The 17,140-nt window shown below is 39.5% G+C and overlaps 2 protein-coding genes across 5 annotated transcripts in view; one reads left to right on the top strand and one right to left on the bottom strand.

Annotated features, from left to right (window-relative positions):
- Positions 1 to 15,952, top strand: part of LOC136610335 (uncharacterized) — a 93,915-nt gene extending 77,963 nt beyond the window's left edge. Inside the window, exons 11-15 of the mRNA XM_066589565.1 lie at positions 5,158 to 5,447; positions 9,290 to 9,415; positions 10,651 to 10,795; positions 12,805 to 12,855; positions 13,814 to 15,952. Coding sequence (XP_066445662.1) covers positions 5,158 to 5,447; positions 9,290 to 9,415; positions 10,651 to 10,795; positions 12,805 to 12,855; positions 13,814 to 14,118 — 917 coding nt within the window. The 3' untranslated portion in view covers positions 14,119 to 15,952. The remainder of the gene's footprint in view (positions 1 to 5,157; positions 5,448 to 9,289; positions 9,416 to 10,650; positions 10,796 to 12,804; positions 12,856 to 13,813) is intronic.
- Positions 15,953 to 16,248: 296 nt separating this feature from the next.
- Positions 16,249 to 17,140, bottom strand: part of LOC136613052 (uncharacterized) — a 93,836-nt gene continuing 92,944 nt past the window's right edge. For all 4 annotated transcript variants that reach the window (XM_066593873.1, XM_066593872.1, XM_066593870.1 and 1 more), the window contains one exon: positions 16,249 to 16,436. In XM_066593873.1, coding sequence (XP_066449970.1) covers positions 16,408 to 16,436 — 29 coding nt within the window. In that variant the 3' untranslated portion in view covers positions 16,249 to 16,407. The remainder of the gene's footprint in view (positions 16,437 to 17,140) is intronic.

The following is a 17,140-nucleotide window of genomic DNA, read 5'->3' on the forward strand; positions in this document are numbered from 1 at the left end:
TACCCAGTTATGGTTTTGGGGGACTTTAATCTCTTAATGGATGCCGACCTAGATACTGTAGATTCAGAAAAAGCCATTAACCAGAAGTCATTTGGTATAATCCTGGTTTGAACAAAACTGTTATATTTCAACTCCAGTTGGTTGCCTAGAATGCTGTAAATGATCATAGTAAATGTTTAAGGGAATTGTTTAATCATCTACTTCTAACCATGTCATGTGAGACCCAATAAGTATATTCTAAGAGGCTTAATGTGTTATATGCTGGAAGATAGAGAGATTCAAGAAAAATGTTGAATAACTAATGGTAATTACCTAACCCAACTTGTACAGGACCCAACTGGAGGGTCAGTTATTTAGGACTTAATATTAACCAATAGGCCTGACAGATTAATAGGGGTGCAGGTCAGGGGGACCTAGGAAATTGTGACCATAATATAATACATTTCCACTTGTCTTTCAATAGGAAGTATAATCAGGAAGCTTCAAAAATGCTAAACTTTAGGAAGGCAACATACGATCAGCTTTTACCTATATTGACTGGAACAATATGCTCAAAAATAAGAGTACAGATTAATACTGAAAGTGTTGGCCCTTTAAAAAATAATGTAGGATAAAAATTGACAAATTGTCGAGTCCCGATGTCATGCACAGCCGGGTTCTAAGAGAAATAAGTAATGTGATGGACAGATCATTGTTTCTTTTTATCATTTGTGTGTATTTATTTTAAGTTTCGAAAAGTACAATAATAACTGAACAATGATGGAAAAAAATACATTAACGCCATATTGTGCATCAACACAGGATGCAGTAAAACAAGAAAATATGAAGTATTGGTAGGTGCTTATTGAGCTGCTAAAAGATGTGCATTTGACCCCTTTATGTGGTGACCCATCAAATGATGGCCTGGTCAGGGCCCAACTTATAACTAATAAAGGGATGCGAAATGAAGAGAAATAGAAGGGAGGTGGGGGAGGGGTTTTCTTATGAAGTCACAATGTAGAACACATCATACACAGTATTATAAGGCTTTTCTAGTGCGTAAATGTGTAGAGATATTAAAGGGGTTGTCCCGCAACAGCAAGTGGGGTTACACACTTCTGTATGGCTATATTAATGCACTTTGTAATATACATCGTGCATTAAATATGAGCCATACAGAAGTTATATACTTACCCCCTCCGGCGTTGGCATCCCTGTCTCCATGGCTCCGACTAAAGCCTTCTCCTGCCGCGATTAGACGCGCTTGCGCAGTCTTCCCTCTTCTGTCTCTCTCCGGCGTGCTTGCGCCGCACAGGTCTTCTGCGCATGCTGTTGCGGGACAACCCCTTTAATGATCTATTTTGTGAAGGAAAGATATCATTTACCTGTGCCGTGCAGACCCTCAGTAATGCCTCTTGGCGATCAAGAATTATTGAAGTCAAATTTTTTATTAATTAAGTACCAGTTTAACTTCTTTTTACTTCCAAAAGTCTATGGAGGCTTTCTTTGTTTAGTAGTTAGGAAAAAGAAAAAGATCATTGTTCGTGATTCCGAGGAGATATTTGAATTTTTTTTTTCTCTAATAGGACCTCCAAAAGGACTTTTCAGATATTCCAACCTGTAACCGAAAAAAATGAGTATACCTTTATCCATAGGCATTTGAATCAGGGACAGAACCACCAAATGAGTATCATGTCACCGGGAGATTGACAGCCACTGAAACAATTCGATAGGTATCCCGGTACAGCATGGGCTATTCGGGTAGGGACTAGATACCATCAGAATAGGGTTTTAAAGGAGGTTTCTAGTATGAGTATATTGCGGGTGCCTTTATTAGTTGATTCCCAAATCCCAACGTTTATTTTCAATTTCTGTTACCCAATGGGAAATATACAATAATTGAGTATGATTAGAGAGATGGGCTAGTCTAGCATAAATTTGAGAAATGACCTCTGGCATCAGAGTATTTAAGACAAAAAGTTTTGAAAGGTATTAAAGTTAATATGCAGCTTGTTTTTCTTTTTTTTATGAGTGATGTTATGAAGTGTTTGAGTTGTATGTATCTACATATTTCTTAGGAGGGTATAGTATAGTTTTTCTGAAGGATGGGAAATTGCATAATTCCATCTATAGAAAATAGATAATATATTTAGGTGAGACCCCTGCTAGTCCTGACCTGACACGTTTGAGGAGAGGTGTCACCAGGGAATAATGATGGGTTTTGAAGGAGAAAAAGAAGGGGTAGATGGGGTATGATTAAGCCACTAGAATATATGATGGAATTCCAAATTTTTAGTGAGTGTTTTGTGATAGGATTTGTAATCTGGGGGGGTCTGTAAGCTAGTGGGGTACATAAAATTAAGTCGATATCGAGGAGATAGACCAGAGCGGTGTGTTGGTTTGTGAATGGAGAAAGGCCACTCGAGTTATTTGCGCTGCTTGGTTATTATTTTAGTATATTAGGAACACCAAGACCACCTTACAATCGTGTCTGTAGAGATTGGAGAAACCTGTGGGGTAGACTTTTGTTAAACAAAGCATATGGCATCTGTTGAAATGTTTTTGGAATGTACCCCAGAACTTGGTTTGGGAGAGCTCAAAAGAGATATAATAGTTTGGGGAGGAATGTAATTTTCAAAGCATTTGCACTTCCTATTCATTATAACTGATAATTGTACCAACTCTCTAGGAGAAATCAAGACCTATGGCCCTTTTACAGCTGTTCATGGGCTTCTTCTCCAACGCTTCGCCTTTTATGTAAAGCGCTGAGTGGGGAGCGTTTACGTGGAATGAGAAGCCAGCAATCCAGCAACAATTTTAATGCTGACTGAATGACTTGTGAATAAATAGTGAACAATGTTTTTTTTAATTAACACTGCACAATTATCGCTCAAATTCATCCATTTAAACAAATTTTGAGCAATAATTGTCCCATATAAATGATCTATTAAGTAGGAGAGGGAAGTAATTTTGTGTGTCTAAAGAGGAATAAGAATTAGTAAGTTTGAATCATAGAATGGTAGAGTTGGAAGGGACCCCCAGGGTCATCAGGTCCAACTGCCTGCTCAGTGCAGGAACACTAAATCACCCCAGACAGATATTTGTCCAGCCTTTGTTTGAACACTTCCATTGAAGGAGAACTCATCACCTTCTATGGTAACATGTTCCACTCAGTGATCACCCTCACTGTCACAGAGTTTTAGCTAATATCTAATTTGTGTCTCCTCCCTTTCAGTTTCATCCCATTGCTTCTAGTCTTTCCTTGTGAATGTGAATAGGGCTGATACCTTTGCACTATGACAGCCCTTCAGATATTTGTTAACAACTATTAAGTCTCAGCCTTCTTTTTTGCAAGCTAAGCATTCCCAGATCCTTTAACCGTTCCTCATAGGACATGATTTGCAGACCGCTCACCATCTTGGTAACTCTTCTCTGAACTTGCTCCAGTTTGTCTAGGTCTTTTTTAAAGTGGAGTGCGCAGAACTGGACACAGTATTCCAGATGAGGTCTGACTAAGGAAGAGTAGAGGGAGATAATGACCTCATGTGATCTAGACTCTATGCTTCTCTTAATACATCCTAGAATTCTTTTTCCCTGTTTGGCTCCTGCATCACATTGTTGACTCATGTTCAGTCTATGAACTATTAGTATACCCAAGTCTTTTTCACATGTGCTGCTTAGCCCAATTCCTACCATTCTGTATGTGTTTTTTTCATTTTTCTTGCCCAGATGTAGGACTTTGCATTTCTCCATGTTAAATACAATTCTGTTAGTCGCCGCGCACTCTTCAAGCTTTTCTAGATTTTTTTGAATACTCTCCCTCTCTTCCCTAGTGTTAGCTGTCCCTCCTATCTTTGTGTCGTCGGCAAATTTGATCAGTTTCCCATCAATTCCCTCCTCCAGATCATTTATAAAAATGTTGAACAACACTGGGCCTAGGACAGAGCATTGTGGTACCCCACTCGATACATTCTTCCACTTGGATGTGCAGCCATTTATGACCACTATTTGAGTACATTCACGTAGCCAGTTGTTAATCCACCTAGCTGTTGCCTTGTCAATCCCATCTTTGGTCATTTTTTCAATAAATATGGTATAAGACATTTTGGCAAATGCTTTATTAAAGTCAAGATATACTATATCTACCACATTTTCCTGCTCAACCCAGTCAGTGATACTGTTGGAAAAGGAAATTAGATTTGTCTGGCATTACATCTTTGTTATAAACCCATGCTAGCTCCGGTTAGTTTCTCCATTTTTATCCAAATACTTAATACATGCTGTTTAATAATTAGTTCAAAGATCTTTCCCGATACAGAAGTCAGGCTCACAGGTCTGTAGTTTCCTGGATCTACCTTCTTCCCTTTTTTGAAGATAGGGACAACATTTGCCCTTTTCCAATCCTCTGGGAATTCTGTTCTCTGGGAGTTTTCAAAGATTATGGCACGTGGTTCAGCAATTACCTCTGCTGCTTTTTTTAGTATCCTAGAGAAATTTGGTCAAGTAAATGATGCAAGGAGTTTAATGCTGAGAAATGCTATGTTTGTTTCACAGAATACTAATATTAGTTATATATTATGCAATTATAATATTATAAGATTATTTTCTCCAATTTTATTTCATGAGGTAGGTTACAGGGAACATTCTAGGTGTCCACAATGTTTATACTCAGAGACCAATTTTCTGTATTTTATATAGAATTGCCCTGAATACAAATTTTATTGGAGGTCAATTTTCAGGTGAATGAAGATTAAATATGACCCGACCCCCTCCTGTTTCTCCACAATCTTAGGATATTCTTTCCAATTTGTTGGGATCTGAAAAGTTAAAAAACCTGTTTTGGAAAATGTATTTTTCATGCGCCCCTGCTTACATATCAGAAAATGGTTGTATTCTGTTTATTTGAGAGAATTTTGTTAAATTGATTATAGTTAAGAAAACTCAGAATATAAAAAAATCTTTTCTGCGAATAATCAAGAAGAGAGTAGAGTGCTAAATATAATAGATAATGTTGTTATTCCTCCCCCCTTTTCTCTTTGTTTCTATCTGGGTCTGGTGCTGGGAGGTGGCTGGAGATAATAATTAATATGTTTGTAATCATTTTTCTTTTAATGAGGAAAATTTAATTTAATTTTATTTTAATTATTTGTTAATTCTATCTCTCCAACATTTTTGTAGGTTTTAAAGGAGCCAAATCATTGATCAAATGTTTCCACTACAAGGATGATAACTTGGTTTTGGAGTCACCGTCCAGAATAGATGCGATGTATGCTGTGCTGGAAAATCCCACTTTCTCTGGTATTGGGGTTATTTTATATCCCTTAACCCTTTTAAAAGAGGGAATAATAAACCTCATCCCTTGTCATGGAATGGTTCTGTTGTTCTATAATACAATTACCCGGGATGATCTGACATACAAGTATAAACTTCATCTGTATCTACTGCCAAACATCCGCACAGTCGAAAAGGTATCTCCTGCATATTGCCACTATCTAGAAGATACATTTTACTTCATATCTATAGGAGAAACAATTGAGATAAAATGAAGGCTACCCATAAACACAAGATAGCTGTTGGCCAAACATGTATATGTTGTGCATGCAGAGAAGGGAGAATGATGCTGCTAGAGCGGCTTATGTCCTAAAAAACAAAATAATTCCAAATGTTCCAATTCAAAAATACAATTGCTCAGTTCTGTCAACAGAAATGTGCCATTGGGTGATTGTCATATACATTATAGATGATCAGCTGGACCTGGCACCATTTGGCGGGTTCGGCCAATCAAAATCTAATGTGCATGGCCAGCCTTTAGGCAAAAAAATTTGGTACTGTGTTAGTCAGTTGAGCAAAATGTGATTTTTTTTCAATAAGTGAAACACAGCTGTGTTATAGATATGATACCTTTTTTATGGCTGACAAAAAGAAATGATGTTACAGCAATGTGTCAAGGCTGCTAGCCTGATGAAGAATTCTAAGTAGATTTGAAAGCTTGCTATACCATCATGTTTTTTTGTTAGCCATTAAAGGTATCATATCTACAAGATTAGTTTGTTTCTTTTACTGAGAACAATCATATTGTGGCCAGCTTAGTTGGTTTTGGCAGAGCTGTTCCTATACATGGTAATAAGCTGCACTGGATGGGTATGTGTCTTTTTTCAGCCTTACATATTATGTTACTGTAGTTGCCACTCATTCCTTAGTTGTTAAAAGGAACTCTAATTAGATGTTTAAAAAAGTAGAAACACATGTAAAGGTCTCAATACATATTAGATACTGTAGCTGTCAACTGAATTCTTGTTTACCTGACAGCTGTTCCTTACTAACACCCTTACATATGCATATTGGGCTCAGCCAAGCACGCATCAATTCTCAATAGGTCATTGCCAGATGCCTTTGGAGGCTTTTCTTCCACAAGAGTAAAGGATTGGGCATATTGAAATCCCATTACTTCTTCTCTCAACATTGCCATTAGACACTTCATAGTCACCTGGATGGGTTGCAATTGGCAAGTTCTGCCAATGGTAATCAAATGAGTATGGCTAGCCTTAGCCTTGTGTTGCTTAGAATTCATTCCAGGGTTTAGCTACATGTATGACATGTATGAGTGTCATTTTAATAGCATTATGTATAGTAGCATCACTATTGCTGGTATAATATTAGCACTATGGGTAGTAATATTCTGGCACTATGGATTTCAATAAGGCTGCATTCTTGACAGTGTCTTGGTGTATTCTGCACCTTTCCATCCCATGACACTGTTTGAATAAGTGAAATCAATATTGAGATTGGAACCTTGATAAAGCCATTGACTGTAATTAGTCAAAGAAAGACCGAAGGCACAAACTTTAGTCTCAGTCTGACATGGCTTCTGTAGAGGAAAATGATCAGCACCAATCTATGGGTAAAACGTTCATGTTTCATTGAGATTTTAGATAAAACCAGCTGATAACAGTAGCCCAACCATGCTTACTTGCTTCAAGCAGATGTCCTGCTATGAGTAAGAGCGGTCATCTGCTCAGATCTTGTTAGCATAGTTAGTTTGCTGTTGAGAACAGGTTTTATCTGAAATTTCAATAAAGCATTGAAGATTTTACCCATGAATTGGTGCTGATTAGACATTAGCGAGCATGCTTGCCCAAGCTTGATGCTCATTCGAGCATTAGCATACTCGAAAGCGCTCGTTACTCGAGCAAGCATCAAGCGGTGCTCGAGACAAATTTCAGCATCCCTGAATTGTTTTTCATGGAAGGGCTTTACATATAAGCCCTTCCCCGAAAAACAATAATTATAGTGTTAAAAAAACCCAAAACTTACCTCTCCACCTCTGCCATGTTTTCCGCGGGGATGAAGAACACGTCCTCTCAGAATGACTGACAGTCGAGAGCTGCCTGTGATTGGCTGAGCGCCTCAGCCAATCAGAAGCAGCTCTTTCAGCAGGCGGGGATTTTAAATCCCCACCTGCTGAAAGAACTGCTTTGAAGAGCTGGGGACAGTGCTGAGAGGACACGGCTGAGCCCCGGCAGCTGAAGGAATGTGAGTATGATTTTTTTTTTTTTTTTTTTATCACCACTTCTCCTTGTTTTTCAGGAAAGGGCTTATATTTAATGCCTTTCCCTTAAAAACAATTACAGGATGGCGGCAGCTGGATCCCCTACCGCAGCTGTGGTAGGGAATTCTTCATTCCCCGCAGAGATGAAGAATTCCTCTGCTGCATCTGTCACAGATGTGGCAGGTGCAGCAGCAGGGAATTCTTTTTACTAGGGGGATGAAGGAAACATCTGCCACATGCGGCAGACGTGTTCTGCATCCCCATGGGGGAGACGGCAGCGGTGGAGAGGTAAGTTTTTTAAAAATTGTATTTATTTTTTTACTTTAAAATTATTGTTTTTCACAGAAGGGCTTATATTTAAAGCCCTTCCCTGAAATCCAATGACGGGGTGCCGGAAGCAGGATCCTCTGGCGCAGCTGTCATGTGTGACAGCTGCGGTAGGGAATTGAAGAATTCCTCTGCTGCATCTGTCACAGATGAGGCAAGTGCAGCAGCAGGGAATTCTTTTCACTAGCGGGGATGAAGGAAACATCTGCCGCATGCGGCAGACGTGTTCTGCATCCCCATGGGGGACACGGCAGCGTCGGAGAGGTAAGTTTTGGGTTTTTTTTTTTACACTGTCACCTTTAAAAATGCTCGAGTCTCCCATTGACTTCAATGGGGTTCGTTACTCGAAACGAGATCTGGAGCATTGCAAAAATCTTAGTGCTCCCTCACCTCTAGTGCTGATCCTTTTTCTCTACAGCATCTTGGCAGCCATCAAACTGATTCATTGCAGTTAATGAATATCTCTATCGACTTGGTTCATCTCATTTGTGAACCCTTGGACAGTAGTTGTGGATGAGCATCATTGTGTTGCATCTTTTGCTGACATATTTTTGTGTGTTTCTGGAATTTTTTGAGGACACAATAGTGTAGTTGACTAAGTTATTATATCTTCCAAAATTGATGGAAGCAAACAGATACCATGTCAAACCGAGAGCAAAGTTTGTACCTTGGGTCTATGTTTGATTATTTAAAAGAGTTTTTCCACTACTTCACAATTGCTCTGTGCTTCCTGATTGCTGCTGACCGGGATATGTGACTGCTGCAGCCAAATTCTGACTACAGAAGGTCACTGCTGTGACCAGTGATTGGCTGCCGCAGTCACATGTCCTGGTGAGCAGAAACCAGAAAGTACAGAATGGTTGTGAATCAATTTTAGGTTGTTGGGAAATCCCCTTTACAGTCAACAGCTCCATTCAGGGCTTCATCTGAGTTCAATTTCGACTATTAAGTCAGAATCCTAGACTGTAAAGGCAGAGCAAATAATGCTTGTGTGAACCACCTAGTCCTTCCACAAGAATATTGAAAATTGTTGTTGTTGTTGTTAGCCGTTTAGTCATTCACGACCCTCGGTGACCCTAAACGTGAGCTCCCTACATGTTTTTTAGTTTTGCACTACTTCTTTAAGTTGTTTGATATCCATGCCAGTATCAACTTTGACAGTATCAATATGATACTGGCATGGATATCAAACAACTGAAAGAAGCAGTGGAAAACGGAAAAACATGAAGGAAGCCCACCTTTAGGATCGCCGAGGGTCGTGAACGACTAAACGGCTAACAACAACAACAATTTTCAATATTCTTGTGGAAGGAGTAGGTGGTTCACACAACCATTAAAAAAAGTAATAGAAAATTACTATATATATAAATGATTTAGTACATGAGTTACATATAACATTTGTAAAATTATGTAATTTGATTTGGTCTCCTATAGGAGGTTGAGCGTGAAGAGGCCAGGCATTCATGTCGGAGAATTTATAAACCTCCTCAGACAGAATCAGTGTATTTTAAGAAGAAATACAGAATTAATGGCCCTCAGACTGCACATGTGATTCCCAAGGTCAGCTATTTCTAATGAATCTAGTGACTCTCTTGTAAGTCTTTTTTTACAGCCAGTTTTGGAAGCTCTAAATATACAAAGTAAAATTTTAAAATTAAAATATTGCAGTAAACTTAGTAAATTATGCTTATTTCTGTGGATTACGTAACCGACTGCAATTAGATGTGCTGCATGTATTACAAAGTTGAACTTAATTTTCAACATGTAAAGAAAAAGTTCAGCGCCACAGTTTTTTGGTTCTTTCAATAGCTTTTCAATGGCTTAAGATAACTTGTTGCATAAAGTTATCCCAGTCACGTTCAACTCTAATAATCTATACATTCAGTTTCATATTGTGGTATGCTTGTTTCAAAGGTGACAAAGCTGAATTTATGATTTGTACAACATTGAAGAGGAATTTTGGACCATTACTCCCTGCAAATGTGTTTCATTTCATGAATATTTCTGAGATGCTTTGCGTACACAGCATTCTTTAGGTCAGACCACAGCATCTCCATAGGGCTAAAAGGGGAGCATCACTATAGGTTTTACTTGTCATGCAAAGAGTCCAGCCATGTCTCATGCCACAGTGTATGGCAGTGGTGGCCACACATGTGCTCCCCTTGTCCATTCACTTAAATGGGAACACCAAGATAGCTGAGTTATCACTGGTGGTCCCATTGAAATGAATGAAGAGGGGATGTGCAGGCATGACCATTATGCACGTCAGGACAAGCTACTGCTTGACTCTCTGCATGACAGGTAAAACCTGTCATAAGACAGATGCTTTAAGGTCAAGACTCTGACTTGGCCAATCTAATTGATTACTTGTGTGCTTTTGGTCATTGTCCTGTTGCATCACCCAATGTCTCTTCAGCTTGAGGTCCTGGAGAGCTGTGTATGCAGTGCAGCAACCGTAATTTTCTGTGTTGGGGTAAGGGCCCACTGTTGTCTTAAATGCCCACGGAAGGATCCACCTGTCTCTCTGTGGGTCAGTCCAAGTCTGCTTAAAGGGGTTATTTCAGGAGACTAAGAACTTACACATACACTTGGCGTTGGAACCTCCACTTTTAACTAAGCCAAACTCCTCCCCTGTTATGGCCAATGCACAGAAAGTAAAAAGGGCCCTCGCTTAGTTATTCCAGGGAGGGAAGAGAAATGTGTCTAACATCTCTGAAGTATTGGAGTTGGTATAAATTCTTCCCAAAATACTTATTAAATGATTGCAAATGAACATATTTTTGTCTGTATTGTAGACGCTGCTGTTTGAGAGTGACCGCCTCTGTAAATTATACTCCTATATAGAAATTAAAATTATTGGGGAGAAGAACACAGAAGTTAATGTGTCTGTACATCCGGAAGCTAAAGACATTACAGTCTGGGAAGCTATGGTATCTGCAGGTAATGGAAAGCAATGAAGCAAAACGTCTGTTATAATAATGCTGGCAACTGTACTGGCTGTTCTCAGTATCTCTGCTATTAGCTTTTCTAAGGCTTAAGTGATACCGGTCAGGTTTCTTTAGACATTTTCAGTTCATATAATAAGGCAGATTGCTGGATTAGGGTCTAAAAATGAAATTACAAGTTCTCTTTAAAACTTTTCGAACTGTACAGTATACACTATGTTGACAAAAGTATTGGCACACACACCAGTCCTGTGCTGTCGGGCCAAGGGGATATGCAATCAGATTTGTGAGCATTAGTTGTAAAAGAGAGTATCACAAAGGCATATCCCAGTTCAGAAACCATTACAATGCCACCAGGTGTAGAGTTGACAGACTTCCAAGGGGATATGCTGGTGGGATGTCACATGAGCAACCAATCAGTATGGGACATTGCAGCACTTTTGGACTTTACAAAGTCCACTTTTTGCAATGTTATTTAGTAATAGTAAACATCTAGTGTGTGCGGTGCAGCCATGTTCGGGGAGACCTCATAAACTGACAGAACGTGGACAAGAAAGCTGTGAAGGCATCACGCACATAGTCTGCCGAAAGACTAGCTCAGGGGGTCTCACAGGCCACAGCACCAGAACCACCTGTAGGGAAGTGCATGCAAAGGGCTATCATGGACGAGCGGCTGCACACAAGCCCAACAACACAGCATTAAAGGTACATGATGGTTCTTAGAGCATCGTTCTTGGACTATAAATGAGTGGAAGCAAGTGTTGTGGACAGCTGAATTATATTACATCATCATGTGATCGGATGGTGGTACTTGGGAGCTGCAGTTGTCTGGAGAGCATCTTTAGATGTGACTGCATTGTCAGAACTGTGAAGTTTGGAGGAGGTTCTGTTTATAGAGTGTTTCTGCTGGAAAGGACTAGGGCCATTAGTTATAGTGGAGTACACCCCCAACGCCAAGAGCTACAGAGACATTCCGGACAATGTGGCAATATTTTGATATAGCTCTTTGTCTCTACCAACATAACCAAGCAACATTTCCTACAGCACACAGTACTGGGGTTGGTTTGAGGAGCAGAATGTCTGCAAACTTCATTGGCCAGCACAAAGTCCAAATCTCAATATCATCAAGCATCTTTAAAAAAAAAACTAGAATGCTGTATCTGTGCACACCCAACACACCCATTATCCCCCATATTACTATCTTCAGCTCTCCTTGAGGAATGGAGGAACATTCCTAATTTCTAATAATTAAGAAACAGACGTATATATACATAGACATTTGAAATGAGGCTAAAACATGCCTCACTTGTAAGAACTCTAATTTATTATAATTCATTTATTATCATTGGTTATTAAAGGTTCAATAAAACACCATATTGAAAAATATAAATACAATCAAATGTCATCACTTTCTATGTGTATCCCAAACCTTTTGTCAACATAGTGTATCTAATAATGGTATTGATCCAATGGCACTATTTTGCAATATACTACAAGGATAAGTATGTACTAAATTAAACCCCAGCTCATATTATCTTTCAGACTAGCAGTAGTTCATTAAAATGATGCTTTTCACAAGGTGAAATACATGAGACAGCAAGTGAACCTTGGATTTAGTGTTTTAGAAACAGGAAAAATGTTCATGTGTGACTTTGATGATTGTTAAATTGAGATGTGTAGACAACTGGGTCAGAGCATCTTTAGAACAGACGGTTTTGTGGGGTGTTCTTGGTATGTAGTAGTTAGTAACTACCAAAAGTGCTCCAAGGCTTGACAACTGGTGAACTAGCAACAGGATCGTGAAAACCCAAGTCTCACTGATGTGTGGCAAGTCCTTCTGGTCCAGTCCCACAGAAGAGCTACTTTTAGACAAATTACTGGAAAAGTTCCTACTGGTGATGATAGAAATGTGTCAGATCACACCGGGCATCACAGCTCACTATATATGGGGTATAAACAGGACTAATATTTGTTTTTTTTTTCCTTTTTCTGTTCTTTGTTCAGAGGAAATGATAGATGTACCGTCTGAAATGTCAAAGTCCACGATTCAACCAGGTATGTTCTGACTTTCTACACAGAATAAATTATACTGTATAATTCTAATGGGACCTAGGCAGGACCTTATGCCTTGATAGTTCCCCCCATCCTGGTAAAAGCTTTATTCATTGGGAACAATTAACAAAATACTCCATGAATCCTCAGATTTTTCTGAAAAAGTCATCCATTTACTTCTGGGTTTCATTCTACCATCATTCCCTAGTCCTCCCAGCAACCCCTGCAGCATTAGAGAATCTTGGAACGCTTGATGCCACAAGTTATTGTGAGATCTATATATTACTTACTGTATTAAAGCAGAAAATAGCTTTCTCTTAATCAGAGTGTGACCTCTCACTATAACTTGTGAGATTATGCATTCTGAGACTGATGCCATGGGAGTTTCCAGCTGGCTAATTTCTTCAGAAAAGTCGGAGGATCTTTCAATAGTATGGGGCATTTTCCTTTTACTTTTTTAAAGGGCCCTGATTCTTTTGTGGAGGAAGGAGGTGCTATTGAGTTGTAAAACAAACATGATACTCAAGTTTGGGTGGCAGGTCTTCTTTAAATTCACTTGCCTGAAATGGAAGCCACAAATGGAGAGGATATTCTGCGCATGGCTTTTACTGGTCATGGGAAGATTTCCAACCACAGTGGTCAGTTCTACAATCATCATCCAGTTCTTGGTGGTTACCGTTCTATTCAATGGCCTGATACCTGTTGGTTCTCGGCAGGAGTTTAGAGTCATTGATTGTTTTGGCATTAATTGTTCTTATACCCAGTAGATCCGTGAATAAACCTTGTTATCCATAGAGGCTAAATGAAGATAGACTATAATATCTGGTGTCTGGTGGTATGAAATGTCTCATATTATGTGGGATACATGGCCTTGTGTTCAGTAGATAGAAAGATGTCTTCAGTGGTGGGGAAAACAAGAGGTTGTAAATGACTATGATATAGAAGATATTTCTCATTACAGGAGGCTTGCAGCATCTCCCAGAAGAAAATGACCATTTTGTAGATAAGCACCGTGCATATCTGATCCGTAAGATCTCTGACATAGCCCCGGTTCTAGATACACTCGAGGAACTACACCTGTTAACACATGAACAATGTGAGACTGTGAGCCACCAAAAAACCAATCCAGAAAAGATGAGGAAGCTTTATGACTATATGAAAGGCTGGGGGAATGATGACAAAGACAAAGTCTACCAGGCTCTGGGAGAACATAACCAACCCACTATCGAGCACCTGGAAAATCTTTGCAGATCAGCTCTCACATAAATTAGGTCCAGGCACAATGACAACAGAACATCCCATGTAGAACTCACACTGGACCAAAATGATTATCTCTGGAGTTTATTAGGATTCTTTGGGCATTGAAACATCTAATTACCCATCATGAACAGTGAGAACTGTGTATATTCTGAGGAAAGTATATACACAGCTCTATGGAGAGCACTTTAGTGTGTACGCCCGCTCCAGGGCAGTTGCGGTGCCACGGAATTAGAGTTGATTTGGTCACTCCTAGTGATAGGGACATCCCATATGAATGTATACTTTAGCCCTGCCCTAAAGCATCAGCAAACCTACTGACGGATTTCTTTTAAATATACTGGATGCAATAATGAGTGACAAACTATTGTAGCTGTGCTGGCCCTACAACTTGAGAAAATCAGCAATATTGAGAATGCCCCTTAGCAAATCACAAGGCTGGGCAATCTGATGAACTTGCATTCCATTGCCTAATTTCACTTTACTGAATTATCCTCTGTAGTAGACATATTTAAGCAGTGATGGACAATTTACATGGGCCGATTATTGCTCAAAATTCATTCAAACGAACAAATTTGAGCGATAATCGTTCAGTGTAAGTACAAAAACATTTTTTACTATTTGCTTCCTAATCCTAAAGATTATCACTGAAACGTGGTCTTCTTGTTCCGTGTAAATGCTCCCCACTCAGTGTTTCACCTAAAAGGTGAAGAGCTGAGTAAGAATCCAGTGATCCAGCGGCAAAGTCTGTTAGTGAAAATGCTCTGTATAAGCACTAACGACCTTAGCGGTGACATCAGCGCTCATGCCCATGTGAAAGGGACATTAGTTGAATGCTTGCAATTGAATTGAAGAGCCAAAAGTTGCCTATATAACTTTGTATTATACTTGGTAATGGCATTTTATAAAGCCTAATGATCATTCAAGAACTTTCGTGGGAATCTTTGTTTGCCTGATCATTGGGCTGTGTGACGCTGCAGCCGGTCAGCCAATGAATGAGCATATACTTTTTCATCGGTTGAATGAGTCCTTTGTGCAGTCCAGAAATGTCACTAATGGCAGCACTGATGTCACTGATCGAGCATTGTCCTTAGCGAGTATCTCCCCGCTTGGAAGAAATGGTTCGGCTGCCGGCGCGGGTGACAGGTGAGTTGCGGCAGTGAGCAGGGGGGAGCTGGGGGGAGAGAGGGAGAGAGAGATCTCATTCCAGGCCTTAATATTCAAACCTGGATTAAAAAAGGTATACTTAGGATGTCACATCCACAACTCAATCACAAGGTGCCTAAACAAGTAAGGGCTTCTGCACACTTGCGTTTTTTTCACGCGTTAAAGCTTGCCTTTTTTTCACTCGATTGTCAATGGGACTTTCTAATGTTAAAAATGCAGCAATTTGCAAAGAGTTTTTAACATTAGAAAGTTCAATTGACAATCGTGTGAAAAAAAAGGAAATCATTGATATTGCGTGAAAAAAAGGCATGTATGCAGGAGCCCTAAATGATTTCCTCTCTGGGTCATCTAAACTAGAATTTAGGACCACTAAATCCATCTGCGCCTACTTTAATGGAGATGTGGTGTTCAAAAAAGTACATTTGGTGGTCTCCTATATTCAAATTGGTATTGGAGGTAACTGGCAGCCCTGTTGCAATGAACCCTGCCTTGGCCTTACTAACCTTAGGCATTTACAACTATCCACCCAACACCAGGAGACTGACTTGTTTTCCAGTCAGCAGCCCTCCTGATTGCAAGAAACTGGAGATCCACCGGATATGTCAGCTACAGACTTTATGCAAATGGTTTTATTTTGTACTGCTGAAAAACTGAATAAAAATCTATAATAATTGAAAAAAAAATGTTGCTGTCCAGTTGTGCCAATTTCTTCAAAAGACGTTTTAGTTCCATCTGTGTGCGGTACATTCCGGTATCCTCTATTAGGTACAAATAAAATGTATGGGACCGTGTCAGCCAGTAGAGTAGAATGTGATTGTTCTCAGGAAGATAAACAAAGTAATCTTGTAGATATGATACCTTTTAATTGCAATATGTAATGAAAGGGATCATACAATGAGGTTTCATAGTGAGACTAGAAAAAAAGTAAAAAAAAAGGTTGAAAATATAAAAAATAATAAAATACTCAAAAGGTTTTCATGTAATAATGCTTTATTATGTAAAAATACTTTTAAAAAGTAGACCTAAGTAGTGTATGGTCCATATGTAGAAATCGTTGTGATTCACTGGGACTCCAGATACAATCCACCCGGAGCAAACTCTTCCTTCAGATCCGTGAGGAGAGAAGACAACTCACACCAGCTGATTCCAGCAAGACGCATCTACAAGAGAAAAGGTACCTCAACAGCTATTCCTCTCTAGAAAAGAAATACAAGCAGGCAGACATCCTGCAGTCAGCGCCCAGCGGGGTAACAAGGTCTGTAGGGTGTTATTCATACTCACTGATAGTAATGAAATTGATGCTCCTAGTAATAAATAACGCTCCTCCCCTTCTGAGCCCGCCGTGGGTACAAATAGCAGTTTAAAACCCAAATGGGGTATTGCTATATTCAAGAGACATTCTATAACAAATTGGGTGATTTTTCTCTTATTTCCCTTTGTGTAACAGTTGAGCTAAAATTACTGATGACCGAAAAATCCATTTTATTTTCCAGTTTTCATGGTCCAATTCTTAAAATTTCTACAAACACGTCCGGTGGAAATGAATGGTTAAGAAATGACTAGGAAATCTCAGATGAGGTAATGAGTGTGTACAAATAATAAAACACGTCACCTCTACCCTATTCAGTTACATATCTAGTGATACAGTAAGCCCATAATTACATGTACAACATGACGACTTCACTGGTTAAGGGGTTAAAGGTGTCCTCTAATAAACATGTATTTGCACCTCCACACAGCTCTGTTCAGCAACTCTTACATGGTGGCACAGCTCAGCCCTACCTGGCACACTAGCCACCCTCCAAGGGAGGAAGCTCAGTGCTAAGAGGTGGAAGGGAGAAACCCCATTATAGTGCAGAGAGCT

This window comes from Eleutherodactylus coqui, chromosome 2 (genome assembly GCF_035609145.1).
Source record: "Eleutherodactylus coqui strain aEleCoq1 chromosome 2, aEleCoq1.hap1, whole genome shotgun sequence".
Taxonomy (NCBI): domain Eukaryota; kingdom Metazoa; phylum Chordata; class Amphibia; order Anura; family Eleutherodactylidae; genus Eleutherodactylus; species Eleutherodactylus coqui.